Here is a 20192-nt window from a genome sequence, read left to right as displayed (position 1 = left end):
GGGTGGGAATGCATGTCTGTGTCTGTATGTGCCTGTTCGTCTGTGTCTATATGTCAGGTCGGGTCTTAGACTCCACCTCTCTGGGAACTCCCAGGCCCTCCAAGTGTGGAGGCCTATCTCCCCTCACCACACTCCCTGCCGGTGACTGATGTCCTCAGGGGTCGGTGCATTGTTGGTTCTTGGTGTCCGGGGCTGGGCGCTCAGGTATGTACCAGCTCACTCCCGGTGGCTACTTGGCGGGGCCTGGCGCCTGTTGCTCGGTCAGGCCTCTTCCGGGGCGCGGAGGGCCCTCGGGCCTCCGGCCTCTGTGCCTGCGGCTCGGTTCACTCTGGCACAGCTGGCTGCCGGCGGAGCCGGCGGGCACGCCGGTGCAGCCCCCTCTAGCTTCTGCCCGGTGGCTACTGGGTGACCCCTCGTCTGGGGATCCTCAGCCCTTCCCATGAAGGTGGCACGGATGCCCCTCCGGTGGTCCTCCTTGGGCTCTTGCACTCTGGGGCCTCTGGATGTCTGGGGCCTGGATCTCCTCCATGCCTGCTTCATGCCCTGGGGGACAGGGCTATGGCTCTCTACATCTTGCAGACCATTACATGGGGAAACCATTTGAATACAAGCGCGCCGATCCACACAGGTGTGCACACGGGTGTTCACTGTTCGTAGACTTAAATCACACCTTTCTTGGCTGCTATTTCAAAGCACATTGTGCGCTGTCTGTCCTGCGTGCTGCACAACAACATTCAATATTTAGTATTTACTGCTGTTTACACTTAGCTAGATTAATGCGATGGTGTTGTTTAGTATGTTGCTTTGTTTTGTTTTTTTTGCTTGTTTTCCATTCTTTTTCTCTCAACAGGTGATCCCGGAGATATTTTTTCCCCCCCTTTCTCACTGTCCCTCTCCCCTTCTGTTTTTCTTTTCCTTCCTCTTTCTTTCTCCCTTTCCTATCCCTCACTCATGTCTGTCCCGTCTGTAACAACTGAAAATAAAATAAAATAAAAAATAAAAACAAAGGTCGATCAAATGGATCAATACGGCAAGGCCATGATGATCCATTTGGCAAAATAAATCCAATTGGGTATCCTTGTTGGTCTTCAGACAACAATTCTGATGGCTAAAGAACCAAATGGGACAGGCAAAAAAAATAAATAAATAAACAGTTCAGGATTTAAACTGTAAATGTGAAGCTATGACAAGCTTTGTTATCATTAAAAGGTTTGAGCCCACATTTAGTATTTCTTTACCCAATGAGTGCACAAATTATTATGACATGAGGAGGAAAATAGTGAAAAAAGCCAATGATTTGTGCAAAATGTGGGTCACTGGGTGCGGGCTAAAGTGTGAGCTCGGAGCAGAGAGAGTCTGACACTTCGTAAAGTGCCAGTGGGAGTCAGACAATTAGGATGGAAGTAAGGGCCACACAAGAGGCCAGGCATGAGTCAGACAGTAGCCTTTGGTGGAGAATATATTGACAGACAGGGCGGACTAGAGTGGGAAGAATTGGATTGGTGAGAGGAACATGTGCATGTGTGTGTTGGAGGGCGTAATAATGAGAACAGGACAGGCTGTAGTTCAGAGGAAGAAGCGCCAGCCCAGTCTTCACGGTAAAGAAACTCAAATAAGGAAAGGGAGCGAGAAATGTGTGTGCGTGAGAGCGAAGGTGTGCTAATGTGTTTTTCAGAGAGGCTTCAGCATAATTACTCAGAGATTAGTGGTTCGGTTTTCTGACTGATTAAACCTGAATCATTACAGGACATGAATGAGACCAGGAGAGGTAATAGAGGAGGACGAGAACAGACAGAGGAGAGGCACGCTGCACACTTTTATAATCCAGAGCAGTACATTTATGCTGTGTTAAACAGTGGATTAAAAAAATCTATAAAGAAGGAATCCCAGATTGATGACTTTGCCATTTCCTCACCTGCCACCTGAACCCTCCTCCTGATAACCAGATTCACCTGGCCGGTACGCGCTGCCCCGTGCATCAGGTCAATGACATATCTGTGTGGCTTCCCCACCACTGGGATTCCGTCAACAAACAGCAGCTCATCGCCGGGCCGCAGGCGTCCATCTAGATCCGCTGGACTCTTCTCGATGATCGCCCCGATGAGAATCTGTTTTTAAACGCAGGCTGTCAGAAAGATTTCGGACTCGTAAGCCCCGAGACTCCAGAGTGTAGACTGTGTGGGTCACATGCAAGTGGGTGTTAAGTGGTTGTTATACTGACACATTAGAAACTCAGTTACATGGCTAAAATATTGTTGTGTTACAGTAAAAAACAGCAATAAACACCAAAGCAGCCACAGCCAGCACTCTCTCAGGGGGCAAAGGTCAGGTTAGGTGTTCACAGTGTGTGTAGTGGGTTAAGAGAGGAGAAAATGACAGGGTTCCACGCCCACTGCCATACGAGCCTTCTCACGCGTCTCCGGACTCACAGGCTGCCCCGCCTCATCCCCGCCCAGCACCCGGAAACCGAACCCGGACTTCTGTCGGCGCAGGTGGACCTCGATGTCCTGGTACTCTCCTCCTGAGGCAAAACAAGAGGAAAATAATTAAATTACTATCCTGGCCTGACAGTGTGCGGCGCTCCAGTGTCCCTGTAAGGAGTATGTGTTTACCTGAAGAGTCCAGAGGAAAAACAGTCCTTGGCTGCCCAGGATCTAGATTAAAAGATGAAGACAAAGGACAGGATGTCCCTGTAAACAATGCAAAATGCACAAAAAAATGCTCATACACATCCAAAGAGTACACCAGTAAACACAGATGCTCCCATAAAGGCTAGAAACAAGGCAGAAAGGCCCTGCCTCAGCATTATGTCACTGCAGAATTTCAGCATCATCCATAAAAGTCGGGAAGTGCTTACAGCGTGTAATATACCCATCCCTTATTTACAGTGTGAGGTGGGGTGCAAGCACTGATCTACAATCAGGAGCTTTGCACGACGCCATGATGTGCAAAAGTAGTGAAATGAACTCAACCACAGACAAGTGGCTGTGAATGAAAAATTGATTCCAGTTGTAAGTGTTTTAATCATAGTGAGCGCTCTGCTGCGACTCCACAGGAATGATCAGAAAAAGAGAATCAGGACTACAGGTGAGCAGAGCGAGGCAGCTATTACCACAAAATATACAGTTCTGTTTATAGAGAAGTGGTGGATTTCTTCAGTATGTCTATATTTTTTCTTTATATTTTAAGAACAATCAAAATTACAAAGTCAATTTCTACACTCAAAAACATCAAATTCAGGAAATAGGTTCAAGTATATCAGTATTTTTGGGGGTAGTTTATAATATTAGCTCACTGTTAGCTTGAATTAATTAATGGAGTAAACCCAAAAAAGTCAATCAGGCTCGCTGACTAGATAGCATGAACAAATAAACAATGCTGTTAACAAAACTTTACATCGAAATGCACTTACTGGCCACTTTATTAAGTACACCTGTTCCTCTGGACTTGAATAACTTTGCAAATATCTAATCAGCCAATCACATGGCAGCACCTCAATACATGTTGGCATGTAGACATGGAGAATCTACAACATGTGAACCTTTAAGGAGATGGGTTACAGCAGCAGAAGACCGTACCTGATGCCACTTGTAGCTTCAGACGCTGAGGCTACATTTCACACGGGCTCACCAAAACTTGACAATAGAAGACTGGAAAAATGCTGCCTTGTCTGATCAGTCCCGATTTCTGCTGCAGCATTCAGACGTTGGGGTCAAAACTTAGCGTAAAACTCAGACTGCTGCTGCTGGTGGCGTAATGATGTGCAGGATAATTTCTTGGTACCTTTTCAGTCCCTTTGTACCCACTGACTATCAGTGAAACCTGACAGCCTACCTGAGTACTGCTGCTGACCATGTTCATCCCTTTATGACCATAATGTGCCCATCTCCTGATTTCTGCTTCCAGGCATGCCTCCAAGTTCAAATCATCTCAAATTGGTTTCTTGAGCAATTGGACCCCACAGTCACCAGATCTATTTCTCCAACAGTCTACAATCATGCAACTTCAGGATATAGTGTAACAGAAGATTCTCATCATGGATATGCAGCCAACAATATAACGGAAAAAATAAAGAAAAGGTCGAAACTGTACACACAAAACTCGAAAGTGGTAAAATTGGTCACCAGCTGTTAAACTGGGCAGTAGTGACGTATGGCTAAAATAACACGCAAACAGGTAAGGACATCTGGATCAGATAACTATCTACAATTGAAAATTATGCCAAAAGTGTTCAGATGCAGTTTAAAATAAGCTCAGTTTAACAGATTCAAAGATCAAGAATGTTGTGAACAGGTTTTTAGAGTCCGTCTGACAGGGCTGCAGTAGTAGATGTAGTTAGATGAAAAAAGGTTGGGAGCACTGGTCTAAACAATCTTCGAACAATCTTCTTCAAAGATACAAACACACACACACAAAATCTCGAGTGGTTTCTAGCAATGCAGCCTGCTTGGGATTTATTCACTCAGGATCTCACATGTCTGTCTTTGAAGTGTCTTTGACTTTAATGCGTATGAAACTGTCAAATTATATTTAAGAAAACACAACAAAACAGGAACACCTGCTTTTCCCTGTCACACTGAATAATCCACAAAACCTACTGTGACCATTTTTAATACAGGCCCATAAAGCTGAGAATGTATGCTAGAGTTTGAAATACATGATCCTATACCTCAGTCTGTTTATGTAATCGCTGGCATTAATTTATTAAGGGTCAGAGAAGACTGAACTTAACCAGAGCTGACGGAGTCTGGGCTGGCCTGAGGTTGTGATGCTAAATAAAAGGTCACACCCAGCTTTACCTACACCAGTGAGGCGGTCAAATGGAGCACTGATAAAATCTGTCGGTGTGTTTTTCCTACTGAGCATTACCAGGCACAACCCCTGACCTTTACTGAGAGGAAGGCAGCAGTGATCACGGCATCCGCCACAGAAGAGGAGGAAGCGACAGTGAGCAAAACAGGAAGATTTGATGAGAAGACTTTCTGACAGCCGTGTCCTCTTGAATAGCGGGTACCTCATATACAGCAGCCTTAACAATAAAAACTTTACTGTAACTTTACTATAGCAATATCCTCCAATAAACCAGAGGAAAGATACTGTCATGCCATGAATCCATGAGACTTGTTATCAGTTATATGCAAGGCAGATGTTAACATCTAAAGAGAATCAGTGAAGAAACTGGCTTACACACCACTGTGAGAGTGGAAAAGCCAACTCAACATAATCCATATTTCACTATGTGTTTCCCAGAAACACATTTTACTTTCAAGTAGGAATCTAAATGACAAAATTAAGAGCATAATGTGAAAGAAACACAATAATACTTAGTGTAAATGTCTATTTACAGAATTTAAGACCATAAATTTTAAAATGGTCTTAAAAAACAAACTTATTTTATGTATTTTATGACTACTGTTCCTTTTATTAATTGTGTTTTTTGTAAGGTGACCTTGGGTTTCTGAAAGGCACCCTCAAATAAAATGCATTATTATTATTATTATTATTATTATAAAAACTAATTCTAGTACCTGTGTGCTATGATAACATTGATCTGTGATCCTTATTCTGCAAATACAAACATGCATAAAAAGCATGTCCTACTTTCTACTGATTAAAATGCTCAATTGAGCAAAAGAATGATGTATGCACAATTAATAATAATGGATTGGATTTATACAGCGCTTTTCAAGGCACCCAAAGCGCTTTACAATGCCACTATTCATTCACTCTCGCATTCACACACTGGTGGAGGCAAGCTACGGTTGTAGCTACAGCCAGACTGACAGAAGCGAGGCTGCCATATCGTGCCATTGGCCCCTCTGGCCAACACCAGTAGGCGGTAGGGTAAAGTGTCTTGCCCAAGGACACAACGACCAGGACAGAGAGCCCGGGGATCGAACCCGTGACCTTCCGGTTACAGATACGCTTCCCAACCCCCTGAGCCACAGTCACCCCGGTCGCCCCAATTGCAATAATATGTTGAACTTTATAATTTTACAAGTCACAGGATGGAAATATAACTGTGCAGAAGCACCTGTCTGATTATTCAGGGACACTTCTCAGTTTACAATGTGAGCTGGAAGAAGATCAGTGTTTCTAGCTATCTGCACAGCTTCTGATTTTTATTTTATTCTCATGGTTATTGTGTGGAAAGTTCAGACACAGATCTTCAGCTCTGAAGAAAGAGGTCAGCAAATTTTAGAAGACTTTTTCAGATTTCTGTGGAGCAACAAAAGTGACAATGAATCACTTCTGTGATTGAGAGAAAGAGTGATTGCTGTTCACTCCTCTGCCTTCCCTCGTAGAAGCTGGCCTGCTTGATTTCTAGAGAGGAGTGTGTTTTCACAGCACTTCACCTGCAGTATCAACGCTGGTACTTACGCCTACTCTCAAAGATAGCCCTGGACTTCTCATAAAGGTCATATGGGTCTGGCTTTGCCAGGGCCAAGGCCTCGGAGGTAGACTCAGGGACCGAGGCCCTGTGAAGATGGTGTGTTGGGAAGGGGGCGCTGTGGGGGATAACAGGAGCCGACAGGCTGGTCTGAGCAGGGCTGCTCTGGCCCTGCTGGGACTCCCACTGCTCCAGCACCTGCAAAGCACAGCGGCATGAGCGGTCAGTATTTCCCTTCCGGCTCTCCCACTCCTGATGCTTGATTTCATCCTCTAAATCACAGTAAGAACCGTAAACTCCTAGGCACGGTTTCGTTTAAGGAGCTGTGACAGTTCACTAAACCCTGCCACGCCCATTTATGGCTGCTACACCCGTCAAGCTTTGCCTGCTCGCACATATTTACAACTTAATAATGCATGTCTATTTTCAGAGAAAAGTAAGGAAAACTACTCATTTTTAACAAAGAAAATTATGCTTTCGACTCACAAAAAGGTGCCTGTCAATTTACATGTTTTTATGTAACCGTAACATCTGGTTCCTTCTGATTTTAAGATTAAAACATGTGGTGAAAGAAAAAACATAATGGAAAAGACTTGATGCTTTTAGCTTTGGCAAAAAGACAACTCAGGAAACTGATGATGATGCCCTGGGCATAAAAAAAGCACCAAAGTGTGTCAGTTACAGACTCACTTGAATTCCCCGTTTACTGTTTTAGTATTTTAATGATGATGTGTATTCAGAATTATAATTTTACATCTCTGATTGAAACCATCAGGAATGCAGCATTTTGCAAAGTCAGCCTTTGCCTTGTATTTTTGAGATAACTATGACACAACTAAAGAAAATACCCCAAATGTGACTACAATAGGCAGCCCTGCTAAAATATTTTAACATCTGGGAAAGAACAAAGCTTGACAGGCCTGCTGCCCCTAATTGATGTGGTTCAATATTTCCTGTTAGGGGGCAGTGTTTTGCCAACTGTCAATTCAAGCATGTTAGTGAGGTTAGTAGAAATAAGCAAAATACTGCCAGCTGTTTCTATTTGGCATTCAGATCACAGTGTTTATGGGGATGTGTGCAGGGAGGAAAGCATCTGACATATGTGATTGACACATCTAGATGGACATTTAAAAAAAATGATAGTGGATTCTAAGGGCCAGAGCAAAAGTTATTCTCTATCTGTAAGGTAGAGTGTGGTATATAATCAGAAATCGGATAACTTTCATCCAGAAAGACATCTGAAAATGTGCTTTCAAGCTTTGGAGGTGACAAAGGCAGTTTTGACATCACCAGTCAAAGTGTCAGCCTTGATGTGTCAGATAAGCGGGGCCGCCTGAGTCATGGCATGACACTAAGCAGATAGCCAAGATGACATGTTGACATGTCAAAAAAGGGTGAGCGACAGATCTGGAGGGAACAACAGGCCTTTTGAAAGCGAGACAGCGAGATTGGCTGCATAGTGCCACACTTTAATACTGAGAAATGCAGGTCATCTGGTTCCAGATGTACCGAGAATAAATATCAACTTCATGGAAGCTCTGGTTAGGAATGAAAAGCAGCTCTTTGCAGTTTTCAGTCGCGTCTGCTATTGATGTGAAGCACGTCTGCATAGGGCAGGCTGCTGAGACTGGGGACCTTGTTAAGGCGGGGAGTAGACTTCTGCATCCTGATCTCTCTTTCACTCTGTCTCTTCTTATTTGAGATTAAGACACTGAAGCAAGCACACTATGGCAATGATCTACTTGATCACATGAATAGAGCGCACTGCAGGCTGACAGCATTGCTGAATGAAAAACACCTGCATGTGTTGCCACATTAAGCACTGTTCTCTGTTACCTACAGTATCGGCTGAGTTTGATTGGCAAATCTTAATAAGCTCATTTGCAAATAAAACTCTTGGGAGTTGTGGGGTGAGTGTTTCCAGGACTGTAGGTCAATATGGCAATTAGGAGATTTCCTGTCTTCCCTTATTAGCCAAATTCTTCCATATTTCATTCTCTGCTGCAGAAGTATTCCTTTAACAAATTACACCTAATTATACGAGTACTAAAGTCTAGTGTCAGGGGCTTCAGCAGCTAAAAGAGAGGGGCAGGCGCAGGTGGGGCATCCAAAAAGGTGAACAAACAAGACAAGAGAGACGTTGTGTATGCTGACTGCTGCACTACAAAAGCTCAGAGTTTAGGATTACAATTATTCTGAGAGAGATGAAAGACGATGATTGTGTTGAGATGGAAGGAGAAACGATGAACAATGAGGGGATTTCAGCAGACAAAGCATCTTAAAAGCTGCACAACTGAGGTTTCCTCTGATGTTAGTTGGGAACTGGAATGGGGACAACATTAGCTGGGGTCAGGGACTGGTCAGAGCAGTGCTGGGAAGATGCCAAGGCATGAAAGGAATATGAGGGTGACACAGATAAAGCAAAAATGAATCTGATCTGAGAGGGTGTTTGGTGGACAGAGTTGTTAGAGGCCTGTAGGGACAGCAAATGACAGTGTAGTAGTGTATTTATAACAGCAGTGGAGGCAGGACTCGGAGCTAAAGGCAAGTTTGCAGAGATGCCACATGACGGGTTTTGCTTTACTGGGTGAAAAAAAGAAAAGAAAAAGAAGGTGAAAGATAAATGACCGTGGAAGAAAAGCAGGGTATAGATGTGCAGAAAAGCTTTTGAAACATTTTGCCAAATGGACAAATGTTATGAAATGAAGATTAAAAAGGGGATGAAACATATCTGGCTCATGCCAAAGCACCGAACACAGATGGATAGCAGCACTAGAGCTGTAGCATAATAGTCCTAATGTCCTGAGTGTAAATTACCCTGATGGCACCCAGCCAGGCTATGAATCACGCCTGACTTGGAGGATACAAGTCTAGTGATGTTATGAGTGGGCTACTTGGTCTTTCTGCCATCTCATAACGATAAAGAAGGGCTGAATATCAAAAGCGGGACACGGACATATAGTGAGTCATCAGCGGGGGTTAGTGCGACGGACAAAAGAGCAGACAAGTCACTGCTAAATTTAGAGTTTTTCCAGTTAGCACATACGTATGCACACTGCGGCCACTGGTGGTAATCTACAGAATAAAAAAGCAGAAATGTGGATAGTCTGGATTTCTGAGGATGTTGCATGTTACCTGCTTAGGGGTCTTCCAGGGTGAATAGTGACCTGTAATGTTGAGAGAACAAAAAAACAACTTATGTTTTAGACGGAAAAAGATGAAAACCGATTATGAGATGTGAGGCTTATTTTTACCCAATGAAGCCAGGGTTTCCAGGGTATATTTTAGAGGATAATAAAATGAAGAAAACATCTGAATTAAATTGAAACCAAATGAAGACAATAATGGGACATGACAGCAGTGTTTGGAAGTGGTAGAAAGGACGAAGAAAAGGACATCTAAAACATGATGAAAGCACAAAGCAAGCGATGGCAAATACATTTCTATGAGGCAGAAACCCACTGTGAATGCAAAGTGAGATTAAAATAAGACCTGAGAAAATTCACTGCTGCACATACAGAGTATTTGCTACTGATAAAACGTGATTTTTATTCTGATTTGGGGATATCAGGTAATAATGTTTGCATTCTGTTAAATAGAAAGCGAGGCCACACTTTATACTGATGCATTTTAAACCTGCGTTATTATATTTATAGCCACTTGGGGCAGCGGAAACAAGCTGTAAACACAACACTGACAAATTATTACATTATTACACAAGTATTCCTAAAGGAAATTCAAATCTCCTCAGCTGCTAAATGCTCATCTATGAGCAGGTGCAATTATTAGAGAAATCAGCTGCATGCTTGCTGAAAATTTTAGGCCATAAATCCAAATCAGCTGCATGAATAAAAAACATTAAAATGTAGTATTACAAATCCCGATCCTCACAAATACAGACACTCTGGTTTTACTAATGTGACAGGGACAAACTGTTCTATATCATCATGTACTGCACATCAAATGCCACTAGAGGGCAGTCTACTGGTGACACAGGCTCCAGAGCTCAGTCAGCTGTGACAGGTAAAAAATGACTCACTGATAAATGTGCACCAGCCAACACACTTGAACATGTGCACACTTAGCCTCAAGAGAAAAAGTCATGGATACAGATGTAATCCTACAAACTGAGTCTTCAGTGAGCTCGCTGACTTTCAGTGTTTCAATGTCTGTCACATGGACAGCTGTCAGCAAGTCATCCAACAATAATCAAGATAAAGGTGGGGGTCAATTCCTTTGTGATTAAATAAAACTTTTAATTCAGATTAAGCTCAGATTGAGCATCAGAATGGGGAATAAAGGTGATCTGAGTGACTTCAAATATGGGTTAGCTATTGGTGCCAGACAATGTGATTATTTTACCACATGTGCATCTGCAGGGTTTACAGAAAATCCTCCAAAAAAAGAGCAAATATCCACTGAGCGCCAGTTCTGAGTGAAAATGGCCTTTAGTGGTCAGAGGAGATGAGCAGACTGCTTTGCGCTGTCAAATAAACAACTCATTGCAACCAAGGTATGCAGAAGAGGATCTTTGAACGCAACTCTTAAAGCAGAGACGCTACAGCAGCAGAAGACCACAGCTAAGAACAGGAAACTTAGGCTCCAATTCACACGGGCTCACTACAAACAACACAAAAACATGCATCCATCCTGCCTTGTGTTAACCATTCAAGCTGCTGCTAGTGGTGTAATGGTATAGGGGATATTTTCTTGGTACCCTTTGGGCACATCACAGCCGATCCCAGTACTGTTTCTGACCATGTCCCTCCCTTTATGACCGCAGTGTACCAGTCTTCTGATGGATGCTTCCAACAGGTTAAAATGTCGTGTCACAAAGCTGAAATCATCTCAAACTGTTTCTTGAGCTGTACTCAAATGGTCTCCACAGTAATCGGATCTAAATCATATAGAGCGTAGATGTGCATCTGACAAATCTGCAGCAGCTGTGCAATGCTGTCATGTCAGTATGAAGCAAAAATGTTTCCAGCATTTTGATGAATCGATGCCACGAATAATTCTGGCAGTTCTGAAGGGAAAAGTTGGCCCAACCCAATACTAGCAAGGTGTAGCCAATGAAGTAACTGGTGAGTGTGAGCTACTGGGCTACTGTGTAACCAAACATTTAAACGGTGGTGTACATTTAATAATATGAATTGTTTTCAACTTAATAAATTAACAATTCTAAAATGTCTAAAGGCAACTAGTTGCTAATTTGTCTAACTACATAACCACCCAGCTACAATGATTTACCTTTTTGGAAACATAAAAACCATCACATATCCTATCCCCAGGTGACGTTTCACACCAGGAAGGTATGAAAAAAATTAACCTAGGTCTAAATCTGTTCATCTAAAGCTAACTAGGGGATCCAGAGGTAGTATAAAAGAACTGAACACTCAACATGAATTGTTTCAGTTTTCACTTGAAATGAGGAAAGGCTGACCTCACTCAATACCTCTGATCAATCTTCAGCAAACATTTCATTAAAGCATTCAATATCAGCACTCAGCAGGACAGCAACTATGCTAGGCAAAGAGACGTTTGTGAATATATCACTGATCTGTCAGTGCCTACAGCAATAAAACTCTGACTTTCACTTAAGTAAGTTCAGGGTGACCATAAAGTGGTTTTAGTTTGCAATGCAGTGCAGCAAGTTAAGAACATACTTTCTCTTTTCACTTCCCAATTCATCTTGCTTTGACCTTTAAAATGTTATTCCACACATTTCAGCTGCTTACAACATTGCCCAAGCACAAGAACCAGAATTCTGAGTTGAGCGATGAAAGAAAATCATCAGTAAAAAAGTACAAGACATGCAGCAATCATCAAACACTTGTATATATGCATTCATATACATCCAGACACAGAGTAATGAAGCACTTTTCTTTAGTCCAATTCACAGGAGCATATTAAGAAAAGGTGCATTCTGCATCTTCTTTATTCACTTCTTCTTTGTCTTGTCTGTAGTACTGCCACAGTCTTCCCTCTGGGAAGCTTCAAGCACATGCAAATTGAGGGATCAAATTAAAGGGTGACTGCTCGAATTATGCGCCAGCCTTCCCAGTCTTGGCCTGGCCAGACTCCAATCGCACTGTAAAAACATTCGTCTCACTGAGCCACTAGTGGAATGGTGACAACATGGAAATTAACAAAGGCTACAAAGAGAACTCCAGCAATGTTTTTCAGAACGCCGGCTCTTCTCTGTCAAAACAAGCCAAATAACATTTTTAGAAACAAAACAGTTAAAGGAGCTTATCTAAAACTCAATAACAATTTCACTTTCAATGCACATGGGAGCATTTTTATCAGCGCAAAACAAGAAAGACTTTTGAAGTGTTATAACTTGAGGGGCAGAGAAGGATTTTTGCTTTTATTCCCAAAGAAGGTGAATCAATGAACAGCTTTCCAGAATACCTAGATTTGAGTCTTTGTGGAGGGTACAGTAAGCAAAAGAGGCAACAACAGAGCAGTCCTCCACATGGGTAAAAGAACCTGAGATAAGCCAGACCGACAGAAAAAGGGTGCACTACCTGGCATCACTGACGGAGGTGATCCACGGGTTAAAGACACTGTTAGCTCAGGCATACCAGACATTTATGCAGACGTAGGTGTCAAAGTGCCCCATGGCTAGAAGTTGAGAAGGGGTGAGCGACTGAGAGAGAACACCGAGAGAGAGAGAGGGAGGGCAAAAGGAGCTGTCCATGGTGCTGAAAGCTCTTAGCCCAAATGCTAATGAGATCTGTCAGCTTAGCTGCAGAGAGCTACATGAACCCTGCAGCGTCCAACTTGCACTTAAGTTCTGAGCTAACTGGTGTCCTGTCCTACTGTATGCATCAGCCTTTTCCAATATAAGTATAATAACAGCAATACACATCAGTAAAAGTGCACAGGTAATGACTGCGTCTGACTCCATTCCAGCCATGGCACAGCTTCAGGTAATAGTGAAGGGCATTTGGTTGAAGTTGTGCCTCATTTTCAATTTATGGTTTCTGGGCAAAACTCTAATTAAAGAGTTTGGAAGTGGAAATGTTTCCAGAGATGCTGGAGCTGGCAGGGACTTCACAGAAAGCACTGGTTCTCAAAAGCGCCAAATTAAATCTTACATGTTGGCTCATTAAAACCTGCTGCTGTCAAAATTAGCTTCCAATGGGGAAAAAAATGGGTGAATGTCATTAAAAAAACCAGCAAAAAATATCAGCAGATGTGTTACTGTTTGTTCAGAACATAGACTGTATTTAAAGTTCTGTATTGAGAGTGCCTAAAACCTGCATTATACGTAGTGACCATCAGGGGGCTCCTTTGGTTACCAAAAGTAGTCTAATTAAATAAAAAAACTGACAGAAAACAACCCTATTTCTTCCTTGATTTTGGCTTGGTAAATATTTGTTTACTTTTTATGAATGTGATGGGTCTTCGGTTTCTCAGTTCATTCAGCCTTAGCCATACAAGCCTAGAGACCAGCTATCTGGCAACCACTGATTGCAATGCACATCCCCCAACTGGTTGGTGAGTTGTTGCTGGATGTTATTATGAAATATGTTCCTAAAACGTGACTGAATCAAGCCTTGAGACTGGTCAGTGATCCCCTGGCAACTGCTGGTCGCTAGGAAAAAATGTGTATTCTTCAACTGATTGGTGAATGGTTTTTAAAGGTTTTGGGCAGTCGCTATTAACACTAACTATGGGTGACTGATGAAATCTGCTGGTACCCAGTAAAAGGACAAGGGGTTTTTTGGTGAAGCACTGTCTTTCCAACTTATTTTACCCAGCCAGCAACAGCCAACAACTTGCAGCTACCACTTGCCAAACGGTCCTGAATTGCACATATTTCCCTAGTGACCCAGAGCTTGCCAAGAGGCTGCCAACTGGTCTCTTGGCCAGTGCGATTGAAGCCTTACTTCTGGGGAGAAGTCTCAAAATAGAAGAATTGCTGTAGGATATCCACAGATGTGTAAGGAGACAAAACAGGGTGGTTGCCAATAAAATCACCTCTTACAGCTCATTAAACTGTGACCGGTGTGAGACTCGCAGCGCCACCTGTGAGATTTGAGTTGCAGGTCTTCCCTGACCCAACGTGCTCAAAAAGACGAGCTGTAAACATTAGCCAAGCTATTATCCATCGTAATAAAACTGTCATAATGCTGCTGAAATGATGATCTACCTCTTAACATATAGCAATTTGGCTCGCTTCTGTAGCCCACTGGAGGCTGGCCACACTTTCTAATTGAGCTGGCTGTTTTCTGTGCCCCACAGCAGAGTAACAGAAAGTGGGAGAGAGAGAGATGAGAGGAACTGACTGATATCTGTCACCAAACAACTGTCATGCTTCAGTCTCTGACACGTTCTCCAAATATTTGCCAGTTCAGGGCCAGGCACACAGCTCATCACTTTCACTGAAATGGCAATCTGATGCGGAGGACTGAACGAGCACCACAAGCTTAAGTTTAAATAGTGTGTATATGTGTGCATATGTTTGGATTTTTTAATGGCCACTCTTTAATCCTGCAGACAGATCTACCACCTTGTGACAAAGAACACACACATATGCACAAACACACACACTTAAAGTCAACTGGAAGTGAGATTGACAGCTTTTATGCTTTCATAACACCCACATATTTCACAAACTCCCACAACCACAATCCGACAATACTGTTATGGCTTTTTTATGATGGTGTTACTATGACAACACACTTCTAATGTCCAGCATCAAAGATCAAGAATGGCTAGTGAGGCGAGGAAGGTTCAATTACAGGTTCCCCTCACACACTCAGACAGTGCATCCTGTTTGTGTCAGTTCCATAGCTGTATGTACAAACTAGAAAGAAGTAAAGTAACTCACTGAAGTAGAAACAAGAAGGAGCACAGGAAAAATGCGACTTCACAGGAAAAATTAAAAACAAAGAGAGTTAGCATGATCAGCTCTTTGTTCAGCAAGCCTTGCCTTGCTCAGCTTGGTGTTGTCATGGACACAGAACCGAACATTTACTACTGTAATGCAAAGTGCACATGACTTCTCGGCTTTGGAAAGTCATTGTCGCACAGAGAAATAGAGTAGTTTTACTCACAGAGAAGGTGGCAATTCCTGCAATCTTGACACTGCGTATTTAAGTGACGAGGGTCAGAAATGATAAGATCTGCTGTCAGTACAGTTTAAATAGTAAATGGTGAGTGGACTGGTGCTTAAATTTACAAACGGACCACTTTTTAAAATACATGTTCATCCATTCATGATAAGAATTAATAAAAATTTTTATTCACACTATCAGATGCACACTTATACTCCGATCGCTGCATCTTGGGCAATTTAGGATGCAATTTCTTGTATTTTGCCCTTTAACTTGGGCTCCACCTGATTAGCTAGATTCCTAGTGCAAGATAGTAAATACCTTTGTATCCATCCTGCCACTATTGTCTTCAAGTTTAAAGTTGGTCATACACAATGAACTATAGTAGACCCCTTTTGTTTCATTGAAACAGCTCTGACCAATGGGACATGGACCTCTGCGGTCTCCTATATTTCTAAGATGATACTTGGATACTACCTCTGGGCTGTGGGGTAGACCCTCTGTGATTCAAGCTTGTTCCTGCTGTTTTCCCAGGTGCACCAACAGATTGGGATCTGTGGAGGCCTGCGCTCCTAAAATGTGATCCATGATCAGTTTTTGCAGCATGGCAGGCTGTTTAACTTTTGTTTGTTTAAGTTTTGTCATAAAAGTGACCGATCATAACAAAGTATTTTCTTTTCGAGTTCAGTTAAATCTGTTGTTTTAGTGGTTTTTCTTCTTTTTTAACTGAAGCTTTATTTCCATGACTCCCAAAGAACTCGTTGTTGAAATCCCGACAATAGAAGCACGCTGCCTGTTGACCAAATGAGGACATTTATGATCAAACCTTCCAGTCAATTAAGCCTCATCACCTTGAAAAAGCCAACACTCATAATATAGTTATGATATTTATCCATCCCTTAAATTTCAGTTTGACTCCTGAGCCATTTTTGCCCAACAAATGGCCACTCTGTCTCTCATCACCAGTAATTATTGTGCCTGTGTGTATGGGTGGCACGTGTATCTGTGTGCATGCCAGACAGGCTCATTAGTGGCGATCTAGACCATTAACAGTCTGTGTCCTCGTTGCAACACCAGCAGAGATGCAGGGCTGTAATTAGCTGCCGAGACTATCATCTCTTTCACATGTACACTCGACCATTTAGCTTCCACTAACATGCCACATTCTCCCTCACTGCTGCCCGCCCACGCACTCGCACAAACGCCGAGCCACATGGTTTGATTCACACAGGTTGTGCGCACACCTACACAACAGCCAGGCACACACTTTCCTCATCTTATCCGCACAGATCCCCAGGCAAATTTTGCACGCAAGCCCCCGCACACTTACATAAACTCCCCTTGCTAGTAGTACCATGAGTAAACTGTACATTATGCCTGGTTTGACATTTCGCCTCATGTGACCACCAGCTGCTTTAGAAACTGTGCGGACCTCAGGTGAAGGTCTGCTCTCTAGAAAAGGAAAAGAAGAAAAGAACAAGGGTTTGATTCAGTGAGCCTCCTCTAGCCTCCCAGGGAATCAGTGTGTAACTAGACAGTGATTCATTGGCTGTGTGTGTTCAAGATGGAATAGTTGGAAACAAAAGAGAGAAAGAGAAGGGGAGGAAAGAGCAAGAGAGCGATGAGTTCGGCTCTCTGCCAGTAAGCCACAGTCTGTCTGCCATGTTCACACTTGCAGCTCTGTCCCCACTGGTTCCAAAGCCGAGGCGGTGCCCGCCAGGGATCAATATCCATTCCTATCGGCACAGGGAGGGAGCCAGGGGTATTGTGCATGAAGGGCGAAATGCTGAGATTATATCAAGTAGAAAATGCGATGGTAGCCTTATTGCCATCAAAATTAGACAACTGAACTCTATATTGTGCTTTGAATCCCTTTCCTTTCTGTGGGAGGAGTAGAGTCACTGACCTCGGTTGCCTCTTAAACAAATCAAGCGCTCCTATTTGGCTTTTAATGGGATGGAGTGATTACCCAGTGACTGCACGAGCGTGTTTGAATAAATTCTGCTTTAATATCACGCATATTCAATCATGTACCTAGAAAATGATTTTGTTTTGCACACAACTGCAATGAAGCTGATTTTTTTAAAAACACAAGACCAACATGAAACAATTGATTCAATAGAAGTGGATAGAATCGGTTTTCTGCTGTAGCTTTGATGTGAAGCTGGCATACATTTTTATAAAGGGCCAAAACATTTGCACACTCTACCATCATTTCTAGTGCTATCATTGTCTCGTTTAAATAACTGAAGGGCTAATGTTAGCCTCTCACTGTAAAATTAAAGAGATCTTTTTTTATGGTGAACAAATGTAGCCTAATGCGTTTCAGATGGTTGACTGTGTGTGCACCTTTTGGCATTTATCTTTTTTTTTTTTTTTTACCTCCCACGTGCAGGATTTTTAAAATTTTTTATCAACTCACAGTTGGCTTTCAGCAAATGTAGAAAGATGGGTAAACATTAACATCATTAGAAATTATTTGATCTCTTATCAAAATTCACCAGAGACCCCAGTCGTCTCTCTGTCGCTGTGTGTGAATTCAAGCACTGGATGAACAGATTATTTTTTTGTGCTTGGGTGGAGACAATTTCAGCTCGTATTCGTGCAGCTTATCCAGCTTGTTCTTCTCCAAATGAATGTGCAATTAAACCTTTGATGCAAATTTTGCCCTGTCTTTTTTAAAATAACATTTATTTATTTTAAGGCCACAGCAGTCAAAGCAATTGTTCCCTGCCCTTAAACAAAGTGGTAGTTCCATCTAAAAATGCTAACAAAACTAAAAATTGAAAGCCATCCAACTTGTTGTTAAATATTGTATTTGTTAGTTAAGATCGGTGCTATCTAATCTTTCCATAAAAGATAAAACCTTTTAACCGAGATATACAATTTTGCTGTTCCCTTATGTGAGAAGTAAGATCGCAGTCACCCAGGCCTGACGGAAACAGGAAACAGAGGCTTTGCCTTCAAAGTAAAAGTTGTTTCTTGCAGCTAAATCCAACATGTTTCAGAATGCGCAACTTTTACCTTGAAGGTAAATCTCCATTTCTGCTTTACATCATACTGCTCAGTTTCACATCCACCTAGTAGTAGTTGGGGAGTGTTGGCATCGCCCAATGATCTACAGGCTTGTGTGACTGAAGCCTAATATAAACACTGTTGATCATGCTCCTGATAGCACTCCTCACCTGATGTGCCACCTTCACACTGAACACTGTGGACTACACTGTGGTGTGGTGCACATGGATTATTTCAGTTTCATGGACAGAAACTTTGGTAATTCTTGATCAAATCTTGTTTGAAAATTGTGTGTCAAAAAATGGAGCTGTGTGATATGATGAAATATATTGGATGACAAAATTAAAACACCTATTGTTTCATATTATACGCTATTGCTTGTTTCGTGCCCCAAACATAACAAACCTTTTCTACCACCTACCCAAGAATCACGTGAATGAGTGTGGAGAGAGTTTACGGATGAGAAGAATAAAAATCACAATTACTTATTTGCAGAAATTGGCAACATTGTAGTCAGTTGCTACTCTGCAGTTCAGTGCATCTTTTTCCTTAACAGGAACAAACATGTAACACTGTGAACAGGCTTGATAAGCAAAGTATTCCTTTCACAACCCCAAAGGAGCAGACATCGTAGTCAGAAATGGTAATGATTTAAGCATGGAAGGAGAAGCTGCAGCCCTGTCTTGCTCTGCGTTTGATCTCACAATCCTGTCTCTTTCCCTCAACACCTACGCAGCTCCTATATCCTTAAATATGGGTTTCGATGGGAAAAAAAATTCAACTTCTTTATTCAGACTGTATTCAGTCGAAAGAATAATGAAGGCCCATGTTAAAGTCCCATTTCAACCACAAGTATGTTCACCATAGAACCTTTGGAGGGACACAAAAGAAATTATCCCCTTGTAATCCCTGAAGATGGGATGATCACCCAGAACAACTGTTTTAATGTGCAGTGACCAACTATCCAGCAAAATGCCCCCTGGAGCACAACAGAGCCACTGCCCACTCTTTATAGGTGGGTGGGGGGGTGGGGTCAAAGGTTTAAGCATTTTCAAATTTTTCACCATCTATAGGTTTCTACTTTAACCCCATTTCTCGTGTTAATTTCTATCAACAAGGACTTCTAACAAAACTGAAAATAGTTTATTGTGATCACTCTCAGAAGAGTGTGTAGTCTTTGATCTTAACAAGCTTAAAGTCTGGCAGAGTTTTCCAGCTTAAATCCCAAAAATACTCTCAGGAGATGCATGATGTCTAAAAACTCCACCCCACTGGTACATTTTCTTAACTTTGCTCACTTTGACACAAATTTGTGCCGTATGTAGTTGTGCTACAGTAACGGCAAGCTGGGGGGCCCTGACATTTGTTCCACCTTTCGCATTTGCAACTTGTCATGTCACAGGCAATCAACGCCATCAGATGCGACACTACGCCCTGATGTATTGCAGTTTACTGGCGCTAACATAACACAACCAGATTTCAGATTTTTTTGTGATGCTGTTTTTTGTAGATTTTTTGGATTACAAACCCCTTCCCCCCAAAAAACCCAAAACATTATCTTTCCATGATAATACCTCATGTCATCCCTCTATCTCCCCCCCCCCTCCCCCTCCCCATTTGCTGGCTCCCTGCTCACTGGCAGAGACATGGGCAGCCTAATAAAGAAATAAATGGGAATAAATCTATTCAGTGGCCGCTGCTGACCTTTGCGCGTGAGT

General features: G+C 42.4%; 1 protein-coding gene across 11 annotated transcripts in view; it reads right to left on the bottom strand.

Annotated features, from left to right (window-relative positions):
• Nucleotides 1-20192, bottom strand: part of magi2a (membrane associated guanylate kinase, WW and PDZ domain containing 2a) — a 274050-nt gene that overhangs the window by 19193 nt on the left and 234665 nt on the right. For 7 of the 11 annotated variants that reach the window (XM_085138367.1, XM_085138368.1, XM_085138376.1 and 4 more), the window contains 5 exons: nt 9527-9558; nt 6382-6589; nt 2613-2654; nt 2406-2521; nt 1916-2108 (listed from right to left, as the gene is read on the bottom strand). In XM_085138367.1, the coding sequence (XP_084994493.1) occupies nt 1916-2108; nt 2406-2521; nt 2613-2654; nt 6382-6589; nt 9527-9558 (591 nt within the window). The remainder of the gene's footprint in view (nt 1-1915; nt 2109-2405; nt 2522-2612; nt 2655-6381; nt 6590-9526; nt 9559-20192) is intronic. The other 4 variants (XM_085138370.1, XM_085138373.1, XM_085138378.1 and 1 more) reach the window with 2 other exon arrangements.

Source organism: Neolamprologus multifasciatus, chromosome 17 (genome assembly GCF_963576455.1).
Source record: "Neolamprologus multifasciatus chromosome 17, fNeoMul1.2, whole genome shotgun sequence".
Taxonomy (NCBI): domain Eukaryota; kingdom Metazoa; phylum Chordata; class Actinopteri; order Cichliformes; family Cichlidae; genus Neolamprologus; species Neolamprologus multifasciatus.
This window is presented reverse-complemented; position numbering and strand designations above follow the sequence as displayed.